At 40.4% G+C, this 25,527-nt stretch overlaps 1 protein-coding gene across 22 annotated transcripts in view; it reads left to right on the forward strand.

Annotated features, from left to right (window-relative positions):
* The window catches only part of LOC105207684 (polypyrimidine tract-binding protein 1), a 478,610-nt gene that overhangs the window by 374,343 nt on the left and 78,740 nt on the right, over positions 1-25,527 (forward strand). For 21 of the 22 annotated variants that reach the window (XM_039457815.1, XM_039457817.1, XM_039457821.1 and 18 more), the window contains one exon: positions 10,099-10,248. In XM_039457815.1, coding sequence (XP_039313749.1) covers positions 10,099-10,248 — 150 coding nt within the window. Of the gene's footprint in view, positions 1-317; positions 597-10,098; positions 10,249-25,527 lie in introns of those variants that run through there. The other variant, XM_011177263.3, reaches the window with a different exon arrangement.

Below are 25,527 nucleotides of genomic sequence, written 5' to 3' on the forward strand. Positions count from 1 at the left end.
GGGCACGACGACGTACGCAGTAGTCGCGAAAAATACCGCCGCATGCCAAACAGCCTTTCACAACGAACCCGTGGATCACCATCGAACGTGCAGTGAAATTATTTCGCGCGCTTTCACGCGCTTGCATCGCGTCTACGCTGCGCAGCGACGTAAGAGTCACGTGACGCGCGCGCGGGGCTGGCCGGCGGAGCGGCGCGCGAAGCGAGCCGAGCGGCGGCGGAGCCGGCCGAGCGGCGACGCGAGATCGACCGGGCCGCGCCGCAACACGTTGTTCCGTGGGCACGTTCGCGCGCGACGGACGACCGCGCGTGTCGTCGTCGTCGTCGTCGTCGTCGTCGTCGTCATCGTCGGCGACGGCGGTGATTATGTTTCGGTATGTAAATAAGAATCTCGCGTTCGGGTGCGCGGAAATGGCGGCGTTTGATCGCGTCGGCATCGGTGTCGGCATCGGGCAGCCGGTGCCGCTCGACGTCTACCGCGAGTCTCACCACCTGCTGGCGCTCGGCGGATCCATAGGCATGCGCGGCAGCATCAAGCACGAAACGTGGGGCAGACGAGGCGAGCAGCATCTAAAGATGCGCATGGATTTCCTCGACGTAAGTGCATCTTACTTTCCGACCGGCTTCTCGTTCGTTCTTTGGCGCGAAGCGCCCGGAGCAACATGGCGCCGGTGGATCGCGTCGGTTATCGATAGCGCGATCATGACGGTCACGTGGCACGACGCACCAAGGCTTCAATTCCGTTCGCGTCGAAATGGCTTTTCAGCGTCGGCGAACTCGCTCGTTTGCCAAAAATGCCAGGCGAGTGCATTTTTTTCCTTTACGAAAACTGTCAGTTTGATCAGACGCGGTTTCGAACGTCGAAATCAATTGAACGCGAAATTGCGTTTCTCTCTTATTGCGTTGGCTCGCTATGTGAGAACGATTCGTGTTTTTCGATAACACTTTTCACGTTTCGAGTACTGTTTCCATTGCAGCGAGAGTACTGTAAATTGTATTTATTTATGAAGAGACGAGTGATCTACAAAACGTAGTATTATCCTGTACTCGACGAGCCGATGTCACGAGATCTAGTGATGCGATGAGTCGATCTCTCGATTCACCAAACTCGATTCTCGAAGATACTCGATCGAAGATACTCGAGAACAAGAGAAAATTATTAAATAAAACTTTGAATAAAAAAACTCTTGTCAGTAAAAAAGTTTTATTCTGATTTTGAAAATTTTTTCAAGTGAAACAAATATATATATTCAAATAAAAAGCTTATCAAGATCAGAATAAAAAAACTGTTTTTTACAACGTTAAAAATATATATATATTATATATGTATACATTCGACATTTAACACTGTATTATCATTCTAGAGTTTTTGCATCTATCCAAAAGCTTTCTGCAGTGAGAAAAAAAATTAAGATTGACTAAATTTATTGTTGTTCTTGCTAAATTTGTCAATTTGATTAAATTTTTTTAAGTATTTAAGTTAAATTAAATTTCTTCAGTTTAAGCATTTATATATTTAATTTAAACACATAAATACTTGAATTGTAGAAATTTAATCAAGTTGAAAAAATTTAGTCAAGTTAACAATTTTTTTCCTCAGTATATATAAAGATATGTAAATAATGAAAATATAATACAATGACTAAATGACGAAGAATATCTGCCGACAATGAAGATTATTGTCGGAAAACAGCACATGGAAAAAATGGTTTTACCAAAAATTTAGTTGGAATCACGGATCTAGAAATAATTTTGTTAGGACCATTAAAATAATTGTGTTGGACTCTCAAACTTAATTGCTAGAAGGTTAAAATTTTTTTAGCATTGCTTTATCATGCTTGGACATCCGTCACAATTATTTTGATGGTTTAATAATATTTATTTTCAGATCTATATTCAGCTAAATATTTAGATACTTCAACAAAATCGTTCTTTCCGTGCAGGAAATAAATTTAAGCTCATGTTATTTGAACAAACATATCTTTTGTATTTATTTAATCATTAAGGATATAAAAATATTAAATAATATCGAAATAACGTATCAAACATATATCAAACCTGTTAACAATAAATATCAAGAAAAACAAATTCCACATCTCTTTTTTAATATTTTGGTAAAAATTACAATTTTTTACCGTAAAAAGAATTTATTTTTTTACTTGATTTCTTATTCCAAATTCAAAAATACTTATCATGAAATATTATCAGTTACTGGTATAGTAATTAGTTTTTTGAAACATTTTATCTTTTCTTTTTTTTTTTTTTTTTTTTTTTTAAGGGCCATCTATACTTTGCACAGTAGCATTAAAATTATATAATATCGTAAAAGCGACGTTTTTTTTAGCGAAGCGAATATTAAAATGAAAGATTTTTATTTTTCGAGTCTCGCCGATTGGACATTAAATCATCCAGTACCCGAATACTAAAATTTCCAATTTAGTCGAGTGTTAAATTTGGCATCTTTCTAATCTACTATTATACTTCAATAATTTGACTCGAGTCTAGGTCAAACTCATATCTATTAAAAAAAAAAAATCGAATATGAGTCCGTAAACTCGACGCTCGATTCTTTTCTAAAATAGAAACAAATTACTTGATTCTCAAAATAAGCGACTCGTCGCACCACTAGCAGATATGAATATTTCGCAATAATTTTTTGGCGAGATACATCGTCGTACATGCCACTCCCATATTTACGATCTAGCTTCATTTCCGTTAATTGGAATCGTTACGCGTTGAGGAGAAGGATGGAAATCTTATTATAGAAGGGACCAGTCGGTCGAAAGGCCTCGAATTTGAAGGTTGCTCTTGATCTGGAGTACCACGGTCCCCTCTTATCAATTACCGTCGAACGAGGTCCAAGTAAAACGGCTCGCTGCGCAACATTTATCTTCGTGCGAGAGAGGCAAGGAGAATGGCGAGAAGCCACCGGGTGCGCGCTCCTCCTCGGCTTTCCCTCATTTTGGAAAGTGCCACGGGGCCGAGCAAATGAGGCGAACGCATCCGACCGCCCATTACGGGATCGAAATTCCGTTTTTACCTACGTCCCCCTTTACCTCGCGCTTTATTTGACCGTTTTCTGATCTCAAGTGTACGCTACGATATGGCTCCAGCCTCCCATTGATTAATGTCGCGTTCAACCGCGCTTTCTAGGGTCGGTACGTAATCATTTTTATATCGGGGCTCGTTTTTCCGGCTCTCGCAGCATCGAGTTTATCGTGCTTTTGAGAAAAAAGAGTAAAATATCGCGTGTGCCCTTTCGTCTTCGTTCCTCCAGAGGTATCGGGAATTTCTCCGTTTTATGAGAGTTCTCGGATCGCTTTATCGAAGACAATTTGTATTATAACCTGCGGCAGATAATTGGGACCTAATGCGCCGTTTATCTTACATACTCGGGACGGAGCGTACGCGAATTATTAATGCAAGGTGTCAAGTAAACACAATGAGCGCAAGCGACGTACGGCTGTGTTGTAACCTTGAGACGGAGGCGCGAAGCTTAACGCGATTGATCTTGCGTTATGTGCAGCTATGTGGAGCGCAGGTTGTATTACGCTCACGAACGTGAATTCTCGGTACTACACGCATCTCTTAACCGCAATAGAAGAACGTTTGAATATGAATCACCTCTTTATCGCGATTGTGCATTGAAATTGGCCGCGATATTTTGCCACGATACTTTGCCATACTTTTAAATATTCATTATTTAATTATGCTGAACAGTATGCACTTCTGTATTTGTGATATACAGCTGTTGTGATATACCTTTAATTTTCGTATAATAAATTTTGTAGAATAATTTAAACTTTTTTTTATATAGATCACGGTTTATTTTTATTTTTTTATTTTTATTTATTTTTTTACAAAAATACGTGAAGCAAAAATACAATTAATTTTTTACCGCCGGAAAAATTATCACGTTACAAGGGAACGTATTTAGCAACGTGAAATTTTGTTATACTTGTAATATAATAATATAATAGCAGATCGCAACGTACTTATTTATTTATACTCTGTATGTATCATCAAGTTTCACACATCAACATTATTTTTCTACACTTTCTGCGTAGCAAGTTTAACATTTGTATCTTAACATTTGCTTTCAATCTATTTTTCCAAGTGTAAACGGAATAATTCATTAACTCGGGATTTTTAATTTTATTTCTTATCTAATACTGTGAGATACTCAGTTCATTTTAAAGATCAACTTAAGAATTATTTATTAAAATATTGCGGTTTTATTTCAAAATGGTGGATCTAATATGGCAGACCAAAGTGTGAAATTTTTTTGGATTTGAGGGAATCTCATACTCGAAGAAGGATTTTTGGTGTCACTGATTACTATATTTGTAATCAAACTTTTAAAATTCATTATAGCGAATAAAAATAGTGCATTTTATTGGATTTGAATAAATTTCACATTCCAATGATTTTTGGGATTACTGAAAACTAATGAAAAATAACTGTGAAAGCAACTGGAAAGTATTTAAAAACAACTAATTTGAAATCAGCAATCACCAAAATCTAGAATATAATTTTCATACAAATCCAAGAAAATTTTATATTTTGATCCTCCATAGTGGATCCGCCATTTTGAACTTTAAAATTTTAATTATAGGCTTACAAGCGATCCTAAAAATCTCTAAAACGTGAATTAGATGCTAATTGTTGCTAGAACAAAAGTCAGGCACTAAAGGGAAAATCGTTTAACGGAAAAATCGATAGTAAATTGTCGAAAGATTTACCGCGTATATCGTTGCGCATACGATAATTAGATGATATCGATTCCTTGACGTATCTATCCTCTATTTTCCGTAACGCTCGCTTTTAACGATCGACTGCGTAATAGGCAGCATCTCCCTGCGGATAGCTCTCATTTAGAAATACTCTTAAAGCTGGCTGAGCGTTCGCTCACCGGCGGCAGCATCGTAAAGATTATTGGCGTGTTAACTTCGCTTTTACACGCTTCACCTTTGGCATGTGTAGAGCACGCAAGGGATGGGAGTTACGATCACGGTAGTGTATATCGTTCGCGCAAGATTTCCTATCGGCACTTCACGCTGGAACGTAACTCACGCTTCGGATGTAATTTCTTGTAATACGATACTGGCGAATCTACAATTACCAATGTTTTCTGCTTCACGGCACTTTGGCTGTGCTCGTGTTAGAATTTTATTGGGAAACGCTCGTACGAAGGCAACGTAAAAATACACGCTATGTCTGTCTCTTTGTAACAATTACGCAATGACATAATTTGCTCCGAACAATTCACGTGCGTTAGCATTTCACTCCAAGAGGGTTGAATTCAGCATTTAAATAACTCGGACGTAAAAGATAATAATGCGTAATATTGTTATTAAAATTGAAGATATTTCTGAAAATTATTTTGTATTTCAGACCTTTAAATTAATCGCCATTCCCTTTTCTCCCTTTTTCTCGTATCGAAATTGCCATTGGAAATTTTTATCAATCGCGCGTGTGGCGTGTATGATGACATGTAACATCGGAAAATGTATGGCCCCCGTGTCAGACAAGAATGCACGCTATCGCGACCGTGCAGTGGCGCATTTGTCAATAAATCAAATCGCAGGGTCACGTTCGACTTTCGGTCGCGCCCGGCGTTGTGACGCACGAGACTCACGTGGCCTATTTCCTACGAACGATTTTCCGCGAATTACCTTCTATTATGCTCAATTATCGGCTTCGACGGAGGCCTGTCCCTTCGAACGATAACGGGGAAGAAGAGAGGAACTTTGTAGTAAATCTCGGTTTATTCCCCAACGTCGAGAAAGGAAAATTTGAAATTAAATTTCCTCGTCATTGTTGTTGAGAAATGAACATACACTATCGAATCGAGGGACCGGTGACTCGAGATGATACTTCTCAAAGCGGTCGGGCAAGTGAGTAAAGGTCAAGAAGGGTGAGAGAGAAAGAGGACGAGGGTGCTAACTGCACGTCGGTGTCTCGCCCTGTGTACGATCAAAGTGGAGAACCTGGGAAACACGTCGTCCGAAGACTCGGAGCGAGAGGGTTAGACGGGTGGTGCTGATTCTCGAGGCCATTCTCGACGGTGAATGAACGTCTTCACTTGAAGCGAGTCTTGTTTACTCGACGACGACCCCGCGTTTCTCCACGACGTGATTTCCGCACACGTCGAAGAAACACCGAACAATTAAGGCTCCGACTCTTCCTCTGGATTCGACATCCACTCACGTAGTACGTAGACCTTTCCGAAATTCCTTCGCGTCGCAGTCGCGCCTTCTCCACACGTTTTTCGTATTTAGAATCGATTCCACCGACGCGCGGTTAACATCTTCTTCGACTCACCGCACGTTCTTTCTATTACGTGTGCCGTGTTACAACCGTGATTATAACGTAGGAAACAAAGGAGCATTTAGAGCCCTGCTGCTGCTGGCTGCTCCGTTTTCTCTTTTGTTTTCTCGTTTAACGGAGGAACCTTCAGGAAGGGTCGATCGAGAAAATCAGGGAGTTATTACCTCGCGCAGAGTCAAGAGCGTGTACAAGATGGGGTTGTGTTTCCTCGCCCACTAAGGCAGGGCTTTTATAATCGACAGATTCAATTTCCGTGATTGATTTTTTATTTGCCGTACATAAGATTTACAAAATACTAATAATAATTGCTAATACATTAATTATTAATACATGAATAAAGTAGTAACATCCATCAATGGAGAGTTCTTTTTTAAATTGTATATCTTTTTATTGTTATAAAAGAATATAAAAAGAATGTATAAGAATTTCTTTGTGTTCTCAAAGATTTGTGATGAAAAAAAGGTTAAATCATGATCATTCCATCGCGACTTCGACCTGTTGAACTAGAAACGCTTTTTACAACGTAATCTCAGAGAAAAAAAATTCATAGTGGTAGCAACTATAAAAGTGACGACTATATAAGTTTGATATGTAAAATTAATCTATATAGTTCGATAAACTATTTTATAATTATTGCGATAACTATAAAACGTAGGTTGCAATAACTATGAAATAGTTTGTATTGTTACAGCGACACGTGTTGTACAACCACTAGTTTACAGTGAAATAGCAACTATAATTACATTGCTATATAGGCCTTGCTGCAAATAAGTTTTGATTACATACTTCCAGTTTACGTACGACCAATTAAGTATACGACCGGAATAATTATGATAGCACGTGGAGAAGTGGCGATTTTAAGAATGAGAACAAAGAATCTCAAGTTTGAATTTTGGTTGATCCAATTTTTCCGTTACCTACATTTGCATTACTATTTTTTTTATAATTAACTCAATAATTTTATAATCTTAGAATATCAGAAAAAACTATTGATTGCCGGCAATGCTTGGTTCATTACGCTTTTTACATGAATATAAGATAATTGATTGACAAACTCTATTTACAAACTGATTTGGTTTGCTCGACAAAATCTTACAAAAATGATTAATATTACTTCTTAGTCCATATAACTCGTTTTTATCGCCATTTTGTAATGCATACTTGTGGTGCTATTTGTCTACAAATTTGTAGTTGCTGATACGACTTTTTCTCTAAGTGCGAGCTGTCGTTGATCTTGTCGTAGAAGTTTCGCCTTATTATGACATCGGCATATCGCTGCGATACTGCACGTCAACGTTAATCCGATTTCATAGTTGTGTCGTCGCCGCTGTCATCGTCGTTACGACGTTTGTACAAGCGGGATTAAAGCGCGACGGCGTGGCCGCAAAAAGGACCGCGTCGCGCCGGTAAAATTGAGGAGAGCGTAAAGGGACGTGTCGGTGAGGGTTGATTTTTAATTCATTCGCGGGTAGTCGAGTGCTGTCGGACACAACTCGCCGAACGTTTCTATACTTTGGGCAATCCCGGTGTTTATGAGAGAGAAGATAAACCGTTTAAACTCTCGCTAGATTTTTCCATCAAGTGAGTTCAGAACTGAAATTTATTGTACGAAATAAGTTAAAAGTTGACAAACGATTTTCTAGATAAAATGTACATACATTTCGGGGAATGTCGGGGAAAGTCATCGATTACCGTTAGCGCTTGGTCTATTACACTTTTTGCACGGATGTGGCATAATTGATTTTACACGGCTCCATTTACAAATTGATTCGGTTTGCCAGACGAACATGTAACTTAAAAATTTCCATTTATTATGTATTCCATTTCGTTACTGCGGGATATATTTCCCTCGCGTCATACATATAAACCCGCTCGTGCGATTAATTGATCAACTAATTAATTAAACCAATTATCCGCTAATAACTCATAATCCGCATATTATTTTTAATTATCCGCCTCTTGTTCTCGTTTACTTTGTATCGATCGACACGCTCAAATAAAAATATCTACTCGTTTGTGCTTCATTCCGTGACGTGAAGGAGGAGTAGGAGCGGATTAAAGATGGGACGCTTCTGAAATATCCATCTTTCTTAACCCGGTAAGAAGCGCGTTTTCCGATCAGTTAAGCCCGACTAAACCTCAGCGACGTTTCTAAGAGAGCCTCGGAACGGAGCTAGGAAACGCGGTAAGGAGAAAAAAAGAACGACGAGGGAGAACCGGCGGCGGCGGAGCAGAGAGAGAGAGAGAGAGGAGGATGGATTTTGGTGGGTTCTTCCCGAAGCGAGGAAGGAGGAAAGCGTCGTGCTCTCGAGTTCGACTAGATAGAGCCGTGATTGAAAACACCGCCCCCGGCGGCACGAGCTTCGACTTAAGTGTAGACACACACGTACGCGACGAGGGCGCGTGTACGTGTACATATATCTTGCGCGTTCTTCGACTTCCCGCCGCCGCATATGGAATAATATAAGCGGCGCCGGGATTGCGAACTCGTTCGGGAATTCGATAAGTTTTTCTCTTTCTCGCGCGCGAAAACGAACCCCGGGCGAAACTCTCAGGCCTGGCTGACCGCATCCGCCTTTTTCTACTGGCACGAACCGCACGAGCTCAATCCCCCACGCACCGTATCGTAAAAGCGCGATAGGACCTCTCCCTCTTTTTGTAGAGTGGAAAATTGATATTGCCTCTTTAGTGTCAAAAATACAAGCATACGGTAATCATATATACACTAGATTGTTCTATTTTGTTAGCGATAACTTCGATCTTTATTTCTGTTTATTGATAAAAGATTCTTATTAGTCGTTGGCCAACTGGTCTTGGAAATAAGAGATTTATTGAAATTCTCTACTAAGATTTGTTTATGAAACACTGTAAAAAAATGTCGTGTGCAATTACACTTATTTTAATTGATGAATAATTTTGAGACCCACTGTTAATTTGCAAGAATAAAATTAATTTCTTAATTTGTAATTAAGTAGATTGCAGAAGTAAATTTGCAATATATATGAGAAATTATAAAAATGATATAGCAATACTTTTTGCAATTTTATTATATACTTTCGAATCTCTATTATGCATGTTGTAAACAATAGAATGACTATTGTGCTCGCACACAGATGATAGAATTTTTACGTATGCACGGTGAACTCTAATCGCATTATGTTTTATCAGCGATACATGGAATATTACTGTTGTATTACGTAATGCCACGAAAATTTGGATAATTAACATAAAATATTTATAATATTCGTGTACGTAATTTTCCTTATAAATTAACAATAAGATGTATTACATAATACAAGCAAATCTACATATTTTTTTGTGGAATTACATAATTTCTGTAAAATTACATGACTTTTTAAATATTTACTTGACTAATCATGTAATATTTACATTTATTAAATTTTTTGAATTTTTTTACAATGCTTGAAAGATAAAAAACATTTGGCATATCTTTGGCACAGGAGGAAAGGCAAGATTATAATTTATACTCGTAAACAAATCATAAAAAGTAATTATCAATTATTATCATAAAGCATCGAAATATTAAACGTTATTTAGACAATTACTAATTTAAGTACTAATTTAGGCTCTGGAGAGCATCAACAAGATTATTTTCTTGGGTATTACATGATCCTAACATCTTTTTTTATTTATGCGGCCATTTATATCTTTCTTCCTTTCTGGGCAATATATTTATGGTGAACTAGACATTAAGTTCTCAGCTCATTTTATCCGACGACTCACCGGGGATCCATTTCTTTTGTTCCAGGTTAAGCTCGACAAGAGTCACAGCGGCAAACCTTCTAGAGTCATTCATATCAGGAACATACCTAACGAGGTGACAGAGGCAGAGATCATTCATCTGGGTCTGCCGTTCGGCCGTGTCACCAATGTACTTGTTCTCAAGGGCAAGAATCAGGTAAGATTTATTACAGGCGCTTATGTACGCGACTATCGTCTATTTCAAGTTATTCAGATAGACGCATACATGATTGTTATATGCGATTTTTATTGCAGTACTTAAAAATTTTAGCTAGGTACAGATTAAGAAATAATTTTATGTTGGACCATCAAAAAGATTATACAGCACGCTTAAGCATGATAATGTTGCTGCAAACAGTTTTGACATTCTAGCAACCAACTTGAACATCCGATGCAATTTTTCAAAAGGTTCAACATAATTATTTTTTAAATCTGTATTTCAGCCGTATGCTTCTCGTCGATATAATAGCGCAGGCTAATAATAAGGAATTAACATCGATACATGACAAAAGAAGAATTACACGAAGGAACATCCCATTTACTCGGATTGCTCGATCTTTCAGCGCTGCGAACAGCGCCATCGTTCCGTATAACGATGCCGTTTACACGTGCTCTGCGACATTGTGTTCTTGCTAGATGGGACGGAGATGAGAGTGCTACAGCACGTTATAGAGAGAAAGAGAGAGAGAGAGAGAGTTTGTGCCGCATGAATGACGCGTTTCGACGGCTGCGACACACATGGGTGGCCGTGCAATAGCGGAGACAATCGAATAGCCGATACGCGGTCGAGTCGAGTCGAGTCGAGTCGATTTGAGTAGAGCCGAGTTGAGTTTGCGATCGTTTAAGCATTATTACCCGCGCCGAGCGCTCCGTATCGCGACAAAGGCGACCGTGCTCTCTATCACATGGAAACGCAACCCCTCGGTGTACCGTCATCCTCGTCAGCTCTGACCCACCCGGCAGCTTGCCCTTTCTATCGACGCCCGTTCGTGACGCTACACGCATCGCAAGGCTATTATTTCGTACGACGAGAGCAGGTTTATCGAGTACCAGTCTCGGTTTATCGAGCAACGTTTTCCCATCGGCCAGCCTCTCTTGTCCCGATCTCGTGTTATCCGTTGTAGATGCTTGCGCTTAAACGCACTTAGGGACACTCTTGTTTTGGTTGTAATGATCAGTGCGATTTTTTTCTTTTCGATTTCCATATTTCAATTTTTATTGGTTCTCAAAACTTCATCGTATCTCTGAGATAGATTATTTAATACTTTATTTTTTAAATATATACAATAATAAATATACATATAAAAATTTCTCTCCGCGTACACTGAGAAAAAAAATGATTGTATTTATGATTGTAATTGTAAAATAATTATAATTTGGAATTCAATTTTTATAGTTATTACTTGTTGCGATAAATATTATCATGTACCTCAATAGTCGAATATTGGCTAGATAGACTCACACAATAGGAAGTTTCAGATTCAAACTCCAGCCGAAATTTTTTGCAATAAATTTTTTATGGTTTCGAAATAAGAGAAGAGAGGATCATAGAAACTCTTGTTGGAATCAAAATTATTAAATTAATTAGCAATTTGATTTTCGTGATATTACATTTCTGATTCTATTTAACAGTTGCGTTTTAAGTTTGGCAAACATGCGGCGTGCAGTTTGGGGGAACTTGTAAATGTATATAAATTTAGATAGGAAATTATTATTATTGAATTAAGATTCTTTCGACCGGCAGTATCAATTTATTTAAATGTGTTGAATAACTTTGTGTTTATATTTCTACCTATGACAATATTTTATTATAAATTATGATAATATCAAATATTAATATAGTAAACATATGTCCCAAACGGTCCACTCAAATTTTTGTGTCAATTTAACACAAAATTAATATATTAGAAAATAACATAAATGTTATAAAAAATATACATAAAAAATTAACACGAAAAATATAACACAATTTGGAAATGAAATATGGAAACATATTTCTTCAGTAAAATTAACATTTATAACATGTACATTTTATTTATTTCTCTTAGACTTTATATTATATTTTAAAACCACATTATTTTCATGTTATTTGTTTTTTGACTCATAAATTGTATTATTTTAATACTAAGAAATGTTAAATATTAAATTAATATTAATTTAATACAAAATGTTCAAATAACATTATATTAATTAATACTTGGATATACTAAAAGCTTAACATAAAAATTTTAACAAGGACCGGTTTTAACATAAAATACAAAATGTTTTTTTACTATGTAACGAATATATCTATTTTTAAAATATTCGCCTACTATTTAGTAATGATAATCAGTAACTCTAATGTGCACAGTTAAACAACTATAATTATATTATAGTACCGAAAAATGACTATGAATTATAAATTATTACAATTTTTTTTCTCTCAGTGTACAAAGGGAAATCATTAGCGAGGAAATAAATTACCTTTCACGATTCAGTAGTTGTGATTTGGTTTGTATAAATTTTAATGCTCTCCCCTTTCACCGCGTTATGGTTGGATCAAAACCGACGGCATGGCAAATTCGGAACAATTTCGCGACGTAACTATCGCAGCGGCGAGCGATCGAGTTTTACGAACGATACTAACCATCCGCGATCTCTCCCGGAGTACGCTCAATTACGCACAAACGAAATTACGCTTTACGCGAGCGCGCGAGCGTTGTGTCGTTCCGGCCTGCGTGATCAAAATATCAATTCGCTTTAGTGGGCATTAATTATCCACCCGCACGTGCGACAATACTCGCCGACAGGTTAGCGTCGCTTCATAACGCTCTGCGGGTTTGCTGCGACGTGCGTCGTCGGCGAGCATTCAAATAACGACGCTTGTCCATCTCACGACGCATCGTGACTTCACGCCCGTATGCGATGCAATCGCAGTAAGTGGTTTTGCAGATACGCTCGGCTGCGTATCTTTTATCCACACCACATTTATAATCAATTTTTTATGGAAGCTATTATTTCGCCACGAACATTCGTGATCCGATACGATAAAAATATTGTTTATATTACTAAAAAAAAAATAATGGATACTAGATATTTTTTATTTTTTTTAGTTTTTTAGTTTTCAACGTTGTAGAATAACATTGTATAATCTCATATTAAATATTTTAATGTTATTCGTGTGCTATATTATATTCATATTTATATATCACGCTGCTTTGCGTTTTATTTTTAGCGAATTTAAAAATGATTTTGCTTGAGGGGGAAATTCGATTGCGTACGCTTTTTTCATAAATTACTTTCTATAGCGCGCACAGTGCGTTGTTCTATGCCATTTCTATCATCGCAAAAATAGAATTTTATATAAAAGCGAACCACGCATGTCCAACGCACTACCGCAATGTCTCTACAAAAATCCCACAACTTCCAGTTGCAATGATTACTCCCAGCAATGTAAGCACGGATTGCAAAAATGGGCCAACAGCTTCGTATTGTGTATACGCTGTGCCAGATTTTGAACAATGTAGATAGTCGGCATACCGAAACTTCGCATATTCTCTCTTCGCAAGTTTGAAATACGCCAAAAATTCACATTCACGCGTTTTTTGGTATATACTTTAGAAATTAATAATTATATCCCGCGAAATAACATATCTTTAAATATAACGAAATCCACTTTTAATATTTTTCATCGTCGCACAAAAGCCGATATCAAAAAGCGTAGGGGGGTTTGTATATAGGGTAAAAAGGGGTCTGTTTATTTTAATTTAAACATATCTAGTAAACGTCAAGTGAAATTCACCGAATATTTCATTAATTTTAATGATAAACGATTACGTTTAAATAATACGGGATTATATTATCGTATCCTATTTTTTAAATCTGGCTTAACGTTTGTGCTCGTGCCAGAGGACGATCGATGATTCGTTCGAATTTACTGCGGCGGTGCACCGAAATCCGCTTTACCGCCAGTTATCCGGGGGTGTGTTTTTCATAGCGAGTCGGTTCCTAGAACTCGCGCAAAATGTTTTTTTCGATACGAATTAATGGCGAATCGTCTCTGAAATTGGGAGTTAAGAGAGGGGAGGTGAGGGTCGAGTACGAGCGGCAAGGATGTGATTTGAGGGTGGACGGGCTTCGAAGGGGATTAAATTGGAACACCGAGTATTCATCATAGCTTACCGAGCGGGGAATATTTGAATAACTTGTAAATCCCCCCCCCCTCCTCCCCGTCGAACGCGTATTTGATGGCGTGCTTCGATTTTGAATTCTCCCACGGCTCGTTTCGGTCCCCCTTCAATACCAATGTCTAACCATTTCTCTGTACTACCGTTTTGATCGCACTCCGCTGTAAATTGCGAAACCCCTCGCTGTAAATTATCGTTTTAGTCGAAAGTTAACTCATTACGCCGATAAATGATCGTTATTCCCAATTTTACTTTAAAATATTTGTTGGGTTACATTTATTATAGAAAAAAAAAAAAAAAAATGATAATCGTAAAATTACGATTTGATACATTTAACAATCTTAAGGTTTGTTCGCACAGAAAAACATATTTCTACGTATATTGTACAGATTAAGACATTCCTAAATTTCTCTTTAGTTTAAAGTGAAAATAATTCCGCTAATTAGAATACGATGACACGAGTGCGATCAGCGTTCGTTATTTCGATTGCGTTTCGGAGAAATTTGAATCCTTTGGGTATAAAATCAGGTATATATGGAATGCATGAACCTTTCGTCGTTTGCATGTCGCTTCAAAGCGCATTGCCTAATCAGCGTGGTTAATTGCAGCATGCGCTTTGCACGAGATACACGCAATAGGCGAAACGGTCCCTATTTGGAATCCATTAAATGACTTGCGCTATAAGCGGACACGGAACTCCTTCAAAGGAATGTTTGCCCAACCGCCATCGCATTACGGCGAGTCTTGCGGGGTAATTTACCATTTATATCTTCATTTCACGAACAACTTGAACAAAAATTGGATTACCTTGATATCGAGTGTTTACCGTGCAAAGTTATTTCCGATCTGTCACGTTGCATGGAGGACGTCCATCCTCAGAAATGGCGAATAATTCTCGCGCATTTTACTGCGTAGAATACTTTGAGTAGAGCTTTGCGTACACGCTCGACTTTCGATGCCCATGCAGCTACGTATCGAAGTATCTCCGAGTAAGATCGCGACGTGTCACGCGTGCGGTTTTACGTTGCGGAAATCTCACGCGTTGCGCGAGCGCCGCCGCTAATGCGTATGTAATTTGCACGAGGGGTAAATCTCTTCATCTGGCTCAATGCGGCGAACCGGTGCATCGATGCATTACTTTAATCCCCTCCCGGTATAAACAGCGGTCTCGGCTCGATTCGCATTATCATACCTGTTGTGCGCCACCGTATTAGAGTTATCAGTGCGCGTATGCGTGGGGTATGCAAGCGGAGCATTAAACGCACTCGCATAATCTCGTGGGGAGCGCGTCAACAAAGCCTCGTCTCCGAAAGCCAGTCTGGTGACCCGCGGGTGATTCTCGCAGATCCGAACGTATATATAAGAGTGCGTATATATAACGCGCGCGGTTTTATCAGCCGCTCCCGATCGTCACCGTTATATGAGTCAACAATTTTCGATTGTCTCGCACGCGACGAGACGCGACGATCGTCCTGTCGTTCGCAGAACACGACCCGTCTTTCTTTGGCTATCCATCGACGTGGAATCTCTCGCTTTATTCGCGCCGCTTGTCGGAACTTCTTTCGCCCAGACGCGCTGTCTTAGCGCAGAACGAGAATTCACGCGTGTTATAGAAGAGTATCTATTCGATTATCGCAGCCCCGATAATTCGTAAACGTAATCTAATTTTCCCGAAAATGCGATAACCTGCAAAATTGGATTTACTACCATCGCGAACTGGAATTACAATCGTAATAATCGGGGGAAATTATGGACAACAGTTACAGCCATTAGCCGCAGCTGAGAAAGCTTTCCCCGGTTGGAATTACTGCAAATCGCAGACATGCTCTGTGTTTCGTAAATGCAATTTCCCGACCACCGGTGGCCTGCAGCCGTTCAGGGATCGCGACTCCTCGCCCTCCCCGTCCGTTTCCGGCGGCGTGTCCGCCCGCGGCGACCAAGACAGTCCCTAAGTAACTCGATCAAGTGGGGAAACTCGCGTTATTATCGTACACCCGGGCTTAAGCTTCCCAATTACACGCAAACAAACGGTCACGACGATGAAGACAACGACGACGACGACGACGATGGGGAAGGCGAGGAAGAAGCGCATGTGCATTACGACGCAGTAGTAAATCGAGTTTCCACGATGAACCGCCGTTCTCAGGCTGGACTGACCCCCGCGGGCACTTTCGCTGTGTTTGCTTTGATTCGAAGTTTCCGGTTAAGTTGGTTACCAGAACGGGGCTCTTTGTCCCGAACCCCGCAAACTCTCGCGTTCCCTCTTGTCTCCCGCTTGCGGATTTTCCGCGTCGTTCGACGCGAACACGCGCTCTTATCAGCCCTTCGGACTTATCTCGACGAGAGGGAGGGAGGGGTGGGGTTGAAATCTGACGAAGAAAAATTCCCATCGTCTGTCGGAAGTCGGGGAAACTTGTCGCGTTCATTCGGAAATTCTTTATTCGGTACAATGTACGTATATGTGTTTTTTAATTACGCACAAAAAACTTTATAATAAAAATATTTTTGCGCCCCTAAAATAAATATAACGCACGATGCCTTCGGGGAGATCGTTGACAAACAGTGTACTTTATTTGTCGATATCGTGTGGAGCGCGAAATTTCTTGCTGTTACGCCGGCAGTTTTTCCGCACTGTTGATTTGCCATTAGGCCGTTTTTCTCACCGAAAAATTTCCACCGCGCGCTTTCAACTTTGCGCAAATATCAGTCAGTCAGACATGCGTTCGTCGAGTTTGATTTTTCTGCTTCTCTTCGTTTTAATTAACGGCCGGGCGCCCATAGGGGCCGCACCTCTCTCTCTCTCTCTCTCTCTCTCTCTCTCTCTCTCTCTCTCTCTTTCTACGTCGAGGGATATCCGGGCGTAGGGCGCGGCGCCCTCGAGGAGGGGAGGAAAAAAAATCAGGGGGGAAGAAAAGGAAAACAACTATCGATCAACTATTCCCGGCATTAGAAATGTATTTCTACCGCGCTTTGTTTAATCCCTCGCCGTCGACGGGCTTTCCATTCGCCGACGCCGTGTTTGCCTCGGTCTCCGCCCTTAGGCGGCCTCCGACTTTCGCGGCGGGTGTTCGATCTACAAAAGCGACGGCCGTGCCTGCAGAGAGTATCCAAATACGAGCGTTGGCGTTTGTTATACCGGAACCTCCTAGAATTTCAGTGACGCGCGCGGCCCCAGATCTCCTTTTAATCCCCGACGAACGGTCCTCGACACACAGGGGGACGCATTGTCCCATCTGAGTTTCTCTGACTCCATTGTTATCTGTGTCCGTCTCGCGTTAAACTCGGTACAGTTAGCGCAGCGCGCAGGGTGTACACGACCGCCAAGAAATATTAGCAAAGGTGTAATATCCGTGATCCGGCGCTATCGAATGTGCGATTTTGCAATCTTGCCGCCATTGCAGGTCACCATTCATTTATAAAAATTAATACGAGATTATCATCCAGCGTAAATAAATACGGTAAGGTGGAAAAGCGTACGGCGGTATTTAACGCTTTCGGCATCGCGTAGCGCGTGTCATCGAGTATTCGTAACCCGATTCTTCGCTGAGTTCCTGTTTGTCTTTCATCTCGAATCTCGTTTCTTGCGCGGGAAAAATATCCGCGAGGTTTCCCGTTTTCAGAGACATCAGTCGCGGCTCTCTCTCTCTCATACGCGTAATTTAATTGAGAAAGGGAGAACGAGAGGGTGAAAATCCCTTCGGCCAGCTCTCATATGATTAACAGTGATCCTTTAATTTTTGGCTAATTAATTTGTCGAGAGAGTGAACGACGCGTTGTTAAAAGGGCTGCAAAAGAGTGCGGGTTTGCGCATACTCGGGAAACAGTCGGGGCGCCGGGAGTGAAAATAACTATAAAGGGCAAAATGCCACGAGCACGATAACGCCGTGGGCGAGCAAACGTAATAACTAGCGACGATAATATTAATATATATATATATATATATATATATATATATATTTTTTAATTCAATTTAAATTCAATTAAAGTTATATCTCGCGGTAGGTACTAGTAGCAGTCGTCGTCCATTGCAGGTTGAAGCAGGTGATCACACGATAGAAAAAAAGGAAGGGAGGATAGATAAAAAAGGGGAGAGGGGGGATTGGTCACTTCAGTTTTGTTTTATGATCAAACGACACACTTCTCATTATCGCGCCGCTATTCCCCGAGTTTTCCTTATCCGCGACGATTTTTTTGCGCGAGTCTAATTAACGATTCTTCTTTCGCTCGTCGATTAGCTAACAATGCGTCTTCGTTCTCGCGAAAAGGCCCTACACAGTCATTGATATTAAATCAATGGGATACTGAGAGTACAACGCGATTCTTAGTGCGTAGTTGTGTATGAACCGTATTTGTTCAAAAGATCCAAGCTATAAATTCAAACGTTTCGGTCCAACTTCAGTACATCTTCAGCGATAGACATGTGTCAGAAATCATGTGGTATTTTTATTAATTCATTGTTTTATTTATTTTTGACATTGTGAGTCAGTAATACTGACAGTCATCACTGCATCAACATTTTTACAACCTAAGATTATTTCGGCCATTGTTATCCATGATTCTGAAGCTGTGCCGATAAAAATATTACTATCACTTCCTCTTTACACAGCCAGTATTATTGTTAATATCACATATCACACAGCTGATGCTCGAGAATCAAAAACTTTGGATCGCTGTCAATGGTCTACATCAATCCATCAATATTAACCATACACGATCAATGATATTTGTTGACACTGATGATATTATTGACCATGCAAGGTTTCTATTAGGGTTGGGGAAAACAATTTTGTTGTCAAACGCAGAAACAATGCAATTTTTCCCGTTAGTGAGTTTTGGGTGGTCTGTAGCTTCTCTCGTGGTCGTCGAAACCGCAGGCCGCGAGGGCATGCAAGGAAACGCATTCGAATGCCCCGACGCCGGTCGCACGTTACCCGACACGCGCGTATTTAGATTGAAATGAAATTTCCATTATGCAAATGCGCGGATGCATGGAATGCGTGGCCGTTCGCGGGGGCGGAGGGAGGGGGCGAGGGAGGCTGAGCTATCGATTCGCTCGCTTCGTGGCATCGCGTGCAACGCACTCGTTTGTCTAAATACGGTCTGCCGTCTCCTCGAAACTCGACCCACTTTTTGCGTCCGCCAATGACATTTTGATACGCTCCGCTTTTTGTGCGTGACGAATCGTCTCTCGTCTTGGTAATAAATAATAATTCTGCTTTCATTCCGATGAAAACTCATGTCGTCTACTGCTTAAGAATAAATTCTGGAAAAATCAGGCGAACGTCAGAAACGCGGAAGGAGAGCGTGCATTCCTTCAAGTTCAAATAATTCACTTTTTCTTGATTCTCGATGTGAAATTGTAGTTGGAACGTTAGTGTAAAAAAAGAGAACTTGGAAGTCAGAAATTTTTAATTCGACTCGACCGTACTGAATTCCGCGCGAGGATGAGACACATTTAAAATTTTTCAATGGCCATCGCTGTCATCTTGAGAGATTCAAATTCTTTAACGTGTAATAATGGATTTGTACGTGCGCGATGATGTGTAATTTGCAATGGATTTATTTCCTGTATATCTCTCCGAAAAACGAGCTGCACGACGAAAATGTCTCGCTGGATGACTCGAGGGCGCGGCTTGTTCCTATTTTGCAAGCACGCGTACTTCGCAGAATTTTACGGACTAAGGGAGAAGCTGAAGCAACGGCGCGATGTCAAAAGGCTCGAGGCAAGAGGGCGGAAGAAAAAAAAAGGCTTGGCTCGTCGAGCACAGAAAACGTGGCAGCGACGACACTCTTCATCCTCTTGCATCCATCATAAAAAATAATTTGCATTATACCAGTCATTCTTGTTGCCATTTTGACAAATCAATTCAAAGACTTCTGTGTTTGTTTCTTCGTAATTTAAACACAAGTTTTTTTCATTTTCATCGCACGATCTAGTAATACTAAATTAAATATAAAATTAAATTATTTGCAGTTTCTTAAGATGCTGATAGCATCATTATTAAATTGATGATCAATTTATTTAATTTGTGACATCACTTCTAGCTTCAGTTTGATTGCATTTTATGCCCGATGCGCAATTTATATATAAAATTATTTAAAATATAAAATAATATTAGGCATCAAGATTCAGCTCCGATTGTTAGTTGACGCTCCTTTATATATATTTGTGTAAATACACTTGAGCGATCAAATTCAAATTATTATTGTCTAATAATATTAAAATAATATATGATATTTTTAAGTGAGTATTCTTGTTTTGGTATTATTTTTGTACTCTTCTTTTTTCAATATAAAAGCTATAAACTCTTGTAAAATTTTATACACTTATTTTTTACTATTTTACTATGTTTTTTATAAAACTTTTCAAACATTAGAAAACACATTTTTGGTAATCATTAGCAAATCTGTACGAGCGTGTCAAAAAATATCGTCTCAGATGATTTAAAATGTAAAAATTATCCGAAACACAAAATTCAAACAAATTTTTAATTTAATTCTCATCCAAACTACAATCAATTAAAAAATTGATTTTTGCAACGTTTTGAAAAAAAAAATACTTTTTCGCTGCTTTTTCGAGACTTTCTTCACCGGAAAAATCGAAAAGTTGCAAATGTTTCAAAATTTTCAGTTAATCGGATTAAAACTGAACGAGTTATCGTGGTAACAGCTTGAAAAATGTTATTCCGAAAAAAACCATGTTAAACATTTTGCAAAACTGTTTATACTTTAATAAAAACTTTCGCAAGTCTTTTACCTGTAATCTGCTTTCTCTCTTGAGAATCAAATTTATTATTATTACATCGTGCGATAGAAATAAAAAACTTGTGTTTAAATTGAAGAAATAAACAGAAAAGTCTTCGAATTAATTTATTAAAAAATGTCTAAAAAATAATGGATCCTCCGAAATCCAATAGTGAGAGTTTCTCAAGCACTTGGACTTTGTAAAATTTTCGCGGAGTATTTTAAGAATGTGAAGTTCTTATTAGAATAGGCATTAATCTATTCATTTGTATGACTCTTGTTACGTGTATTCTGTCACTCTTACGTGGATTCTACCGCTCGTATCTACGACGGATTTACGTTTCGAAAATAATTGGCCGAATATCTGGCGATCGAACTCTCGTTTAATCTCGTGATTTCGTTAGGGATTGCGCATTTTAATTCGTGCCCGCGCGATTGCCATTTTTCCTGAACATCCAATTTGCGCGAAACGTTAATCTCGTTTCCTCGTTAATACGTCTCACGGTTACCCCGTCCCTCCCGGCGTTATGGGGAAGGGGGCGAGAGATAGAAATTCATCCCTCGTACGTGTGCAGCATCCTTTAAAGTTTACGACGGCCGGGCGGACGTACGTTAAGCCTCGACGAGTGAAAAGCTCCGACCCCGGTCGGTCGCAAGCGCGTCGACAGACGGCGACTGCAATAGCGTGACAAGATAACCGTTCCGCGACGTGTCCCTTCTCCGCCCTCCATTTTTTTTATGTACTGCACAAGCTGCAATTGCGGGTGCGCGAGTTCCTTTCGCGTACAGCCCGCCCTCGATGCCACTTTAATTGTCCATTACGAAGATAATGACGCGTCAGCGTTACGGACGCCGTACATAATACGACGTTGATGCGTTTTAATTACGCGAAAACGCGTAAAAACACGTAGTGCCGTCAAAAGGCGGGCGAGCAGCGTCGTTAGTCACGGTATTCAATTACGTCCCGGTGTATACGAATTTTTCTCGAAAATTATCTCGATATACCCACTCCGTGCTTAACGATGATGCGGTCGCGACGAATAAAACCGTATTCACGACACGAATATAAGCAGTATCCCTTTCTTCTATAATGTCCAGTCCATTTGTGTCCGCTGTTTTTACAACTTCCCTCTCAACGTTCACTTCCCTCCGCGCGACCAATCGCGCGCCGACGTTTCCTTTTTTTTTTTTTTTAAAGGCTCTCTCCGTTAAGAACCTTTTTCGGACGTGGCGCCTAGAGTGCTGCGCGAAATTTTCGACGGTGCTCTTTCGAAGGGGAGAGAAAATGGCTTCTTCGAGCCGCGGCTATTCGCGAATTCGGGGAGGGCGATTCGGCCGAATCGTGAAACGCGGACGTTCGGAAACTTTCCGTCCGTCCGTCGTTGCGAACGTGTATAGCTGCGGTATACGTTTAGAGAGAGTGGTCACGTCTCGAAACGGGTTAAAGACTTTTACGACCGGCCTCTCGAAACACGTTTCGTTGCCGTTTCCCGGTGCCCGTTCCGTTCCGTTTCGCGGAGGAAGGGTCGGTCTCTCGGTTCGCTTCCGACGTCTCGCGAGACGGCCTCGTCTCCGTGACAGAATTGCGGACGAGAGAGCACTCGCGGCGCTCTTTTTATGACTGTAAACGACGTAAAAAAAGAAAAAAGGGAAGGAGGACGAACGCGACAGTTAGCGAAGTTTTATACGCCCTCACTTCGTCGCCAAAGTTGACGGAAGGTCTGTGCGTTACGCGCGACGCAGGCAATGACGTGTTGATAATCTGCTGCTAATCGTGCACTTCTTTTTTTTTTCTTTTCACGAACGAGCGAGGAAAACAACAAGCTTGTTAGAATGGAATCGTGTAGTTGTGTGCACAGTATCTCGTATAATACGCGTTTCGCACGTTATCCTGTGAATTGGAATAATTGCGAGAAGAATGGTATGTGCAATTGAGAATTAATGCAAGTTTATCTTTAGTTTCCACCTCGCCGCAAAAAAAAAAGAAAGAGAGGGAGGCGCGGCGAATAACGAGTATATTTTAGAAGTAATCGTATAATCTGAAGTAATTGCGATCATTAATAATTCGCAAATTACTTCTTTTTTTTGCACGTAAACTGTACGCAACGATACATATTAAGACAATTATCATAGAAAGTTGCGCCGTGCAGTTGCACCGGCACCGTCTCACTCGCGTCTAGAGCGCATGGCAAAAATATCACCGGCGGACGTTGAAAAATACTCGTCGTAACTACGTTGTCGTGGTAAATAGTGGAGCGAAATAAGAAAAACGGCGTGAAAATATGACGCGATGCATCCAGTGGGATACGAGTAAAACTTCAGTCTCAAATTTTCAAACTGGAAATTTGTTGGCTACGTGCCGCATGAAGAAGCACCTCGGAGACTTAGGGAAATTAATTACTCAGGATGAGAGCGGAATTAATGATCTAAAGAAAGGAAAAACTGACGCAAAATTGCTCCGAGAATTTGAATTTATTCGACTAATTAAGAACTTGTTCGTCCATAATTTTTAGAATTTCTTTATCAAGTCTGTTTTACACCGCGAGCTATCTATCGCTAACCCAGAACACGCGAAACGGACGAGGGGGGTGGGGAAGGGCACGCCGAATGCACTTGGCGGCAGCTGAAAGCTCGAAATAGAAGAAGCATTCTCGCTCTGTCCGGCGCGATACGATCGATTTGCTTGGACGCGCGAGGCCGATTAATAAATTGCTTCCGTTCAATTATAGGCCGTGATAAATCGAGCCGTCTACAGGTAGTCGCCTGGCTCGTCAGCGAGGAAATTGAGCGACGCCCTTCCTCGTTCCTTTTCTCTCTTCCCCTCTCTCCTTCTTGCACGATCGGGCACGTACATTCACATATACGCGTACAGCAAGTCTACACCCTCGCAAAGTTGGGAGGGAAAATTGAAAAGTTAGTCCCGTCGAGATTGACTTCTCCCGATCTCGACGCGCGGATCGTTCGTGGATGTTTCCGCGGGAGTTAAACCCGGAGGAAGCTTCGCTGAGCGCTCGCCTGAAATCGGCTTTTTTTGTGTTAGTCGTAATAATGCGGTTATCCGGATTCGATAGTGTCACGTAGACGCGTCGCGAATAAAGTTTGCGAAACTTGTTTGCAGGACTTAAGTTCGTGAACTTTTCGCAACCTCACTTTCGCGCCGTTCAATGTTGAATGCAGGATGTGTAACGTCCTGCAGAGAGAGAGAGTATCGTTAATTCTTTCTTTCGCAGCGTTATCGCGCGCTTCAAATCGCATTAATACAATATATCGCTGCTGGACCCCCCACCAGGGTAAAAATGCAAAATTTCGCGGGGTGTTGGTCCCGTTATCGAAAATATTTTGTTTGCAACGAATCTGCACGCACGAGCGAGCAACGACGGCGCGGCGCGGCGTGCCGAGAGCGTCGCGTCGTACGGTCGGGCGAACGACAAATTCGTCGTCTCGGCATCGTGGAAGGTAACTCGGTTAAGCGACAGGATCAATGCCGGGGTTATACCCGGCCTCGGTCTTAAGCGAGTTACTTTAATCCAATCGCAAACAGGATGGGATCCGATTAACCCATGTTAGCCGGCTATTTCCAGAGCGATCCCGATCGAACTGAGCTTCGAGTTCTCACGCTATTGCCGGCCTATCATGCCGTATTTCTTCTATATTTTAACAACGACGCTGTGATATTATTCGTCAAAACGAGACGATACACGCGCACGAGGATCTCTTATTTTTTGAGTGATATTTTGGAAATAAGATCCCAACGTAATGTACCCCGATAGAAATTGATTCTCGTGTCTGTCTTGCCGTGAGGTAAAAAAATTTTGTCCTACATAGCTGCTGTTTAATAATGTAACGCTCATTTCTAGTGGCTTTTATCTGACTATCTATTATATCATCGTTTATATTGTGCCTTGTTATTTATTCAGTATGCGCAGAAGTCACGTTTCGATATATAACTGTTATTACATTATTGTTGAAAATCTAATTATTTACATATTTTCAGTCAGATGTTTTTACGAAAACATCAGTGGATTTTCAAACAGATTTTTTTTATGAAAAAAGGAGATAATCTCAATTTGAATCCGTTGATCAATCTAAAATTACCAGTGACTAGACAATAGCTGGATTTTATGTTTGGAAAGACGGCGCCATCTTTGCTTTCTTTTTCCGTTCAGTGATTGGACAGTTACGTACAGATTAGGAATATTTAGCTAGTAATTAACCGATGAGAAAACTTAATCTAATCTAATTATAGCCACTAAATTTTGAATCGGACCGGCTAATAAGTTTATTTCTACTCGGGAAAACTCGATGGAACAAAACTGGACGCGATAAGTCGAACACGTATTTTTGGAGCTCGTGAAATTTTTCGCGTTGCGATCTTGAGATTTTTTTTCCCCTCGTTTCAAAACTTGGATCGCCGGATACGATCGCACAATGCGCACTTTACACACGTGCGAACGTAATTCGATCATTTTGTTACGACTATTAGATTTGTTAAATCGTATTATTCGATAACACTGCATCGCTTATTA

The sequence above is a fragment of the Solenopsis invicta genome, chromosome 15 (genome assembly GCF_016802725.1).
Source record: "Solenopsis invicta isolate M01_SB chromosome 15, UNIL_Sinv_3.0, whole genome shotgun sequence".
NCBI classification, from domain to species: Eukaryota; Metazoa; Arthropoda; class Insecta; order Hymenoptera; family Formicidae; genus Solenopsis; species Solenopsis invicta.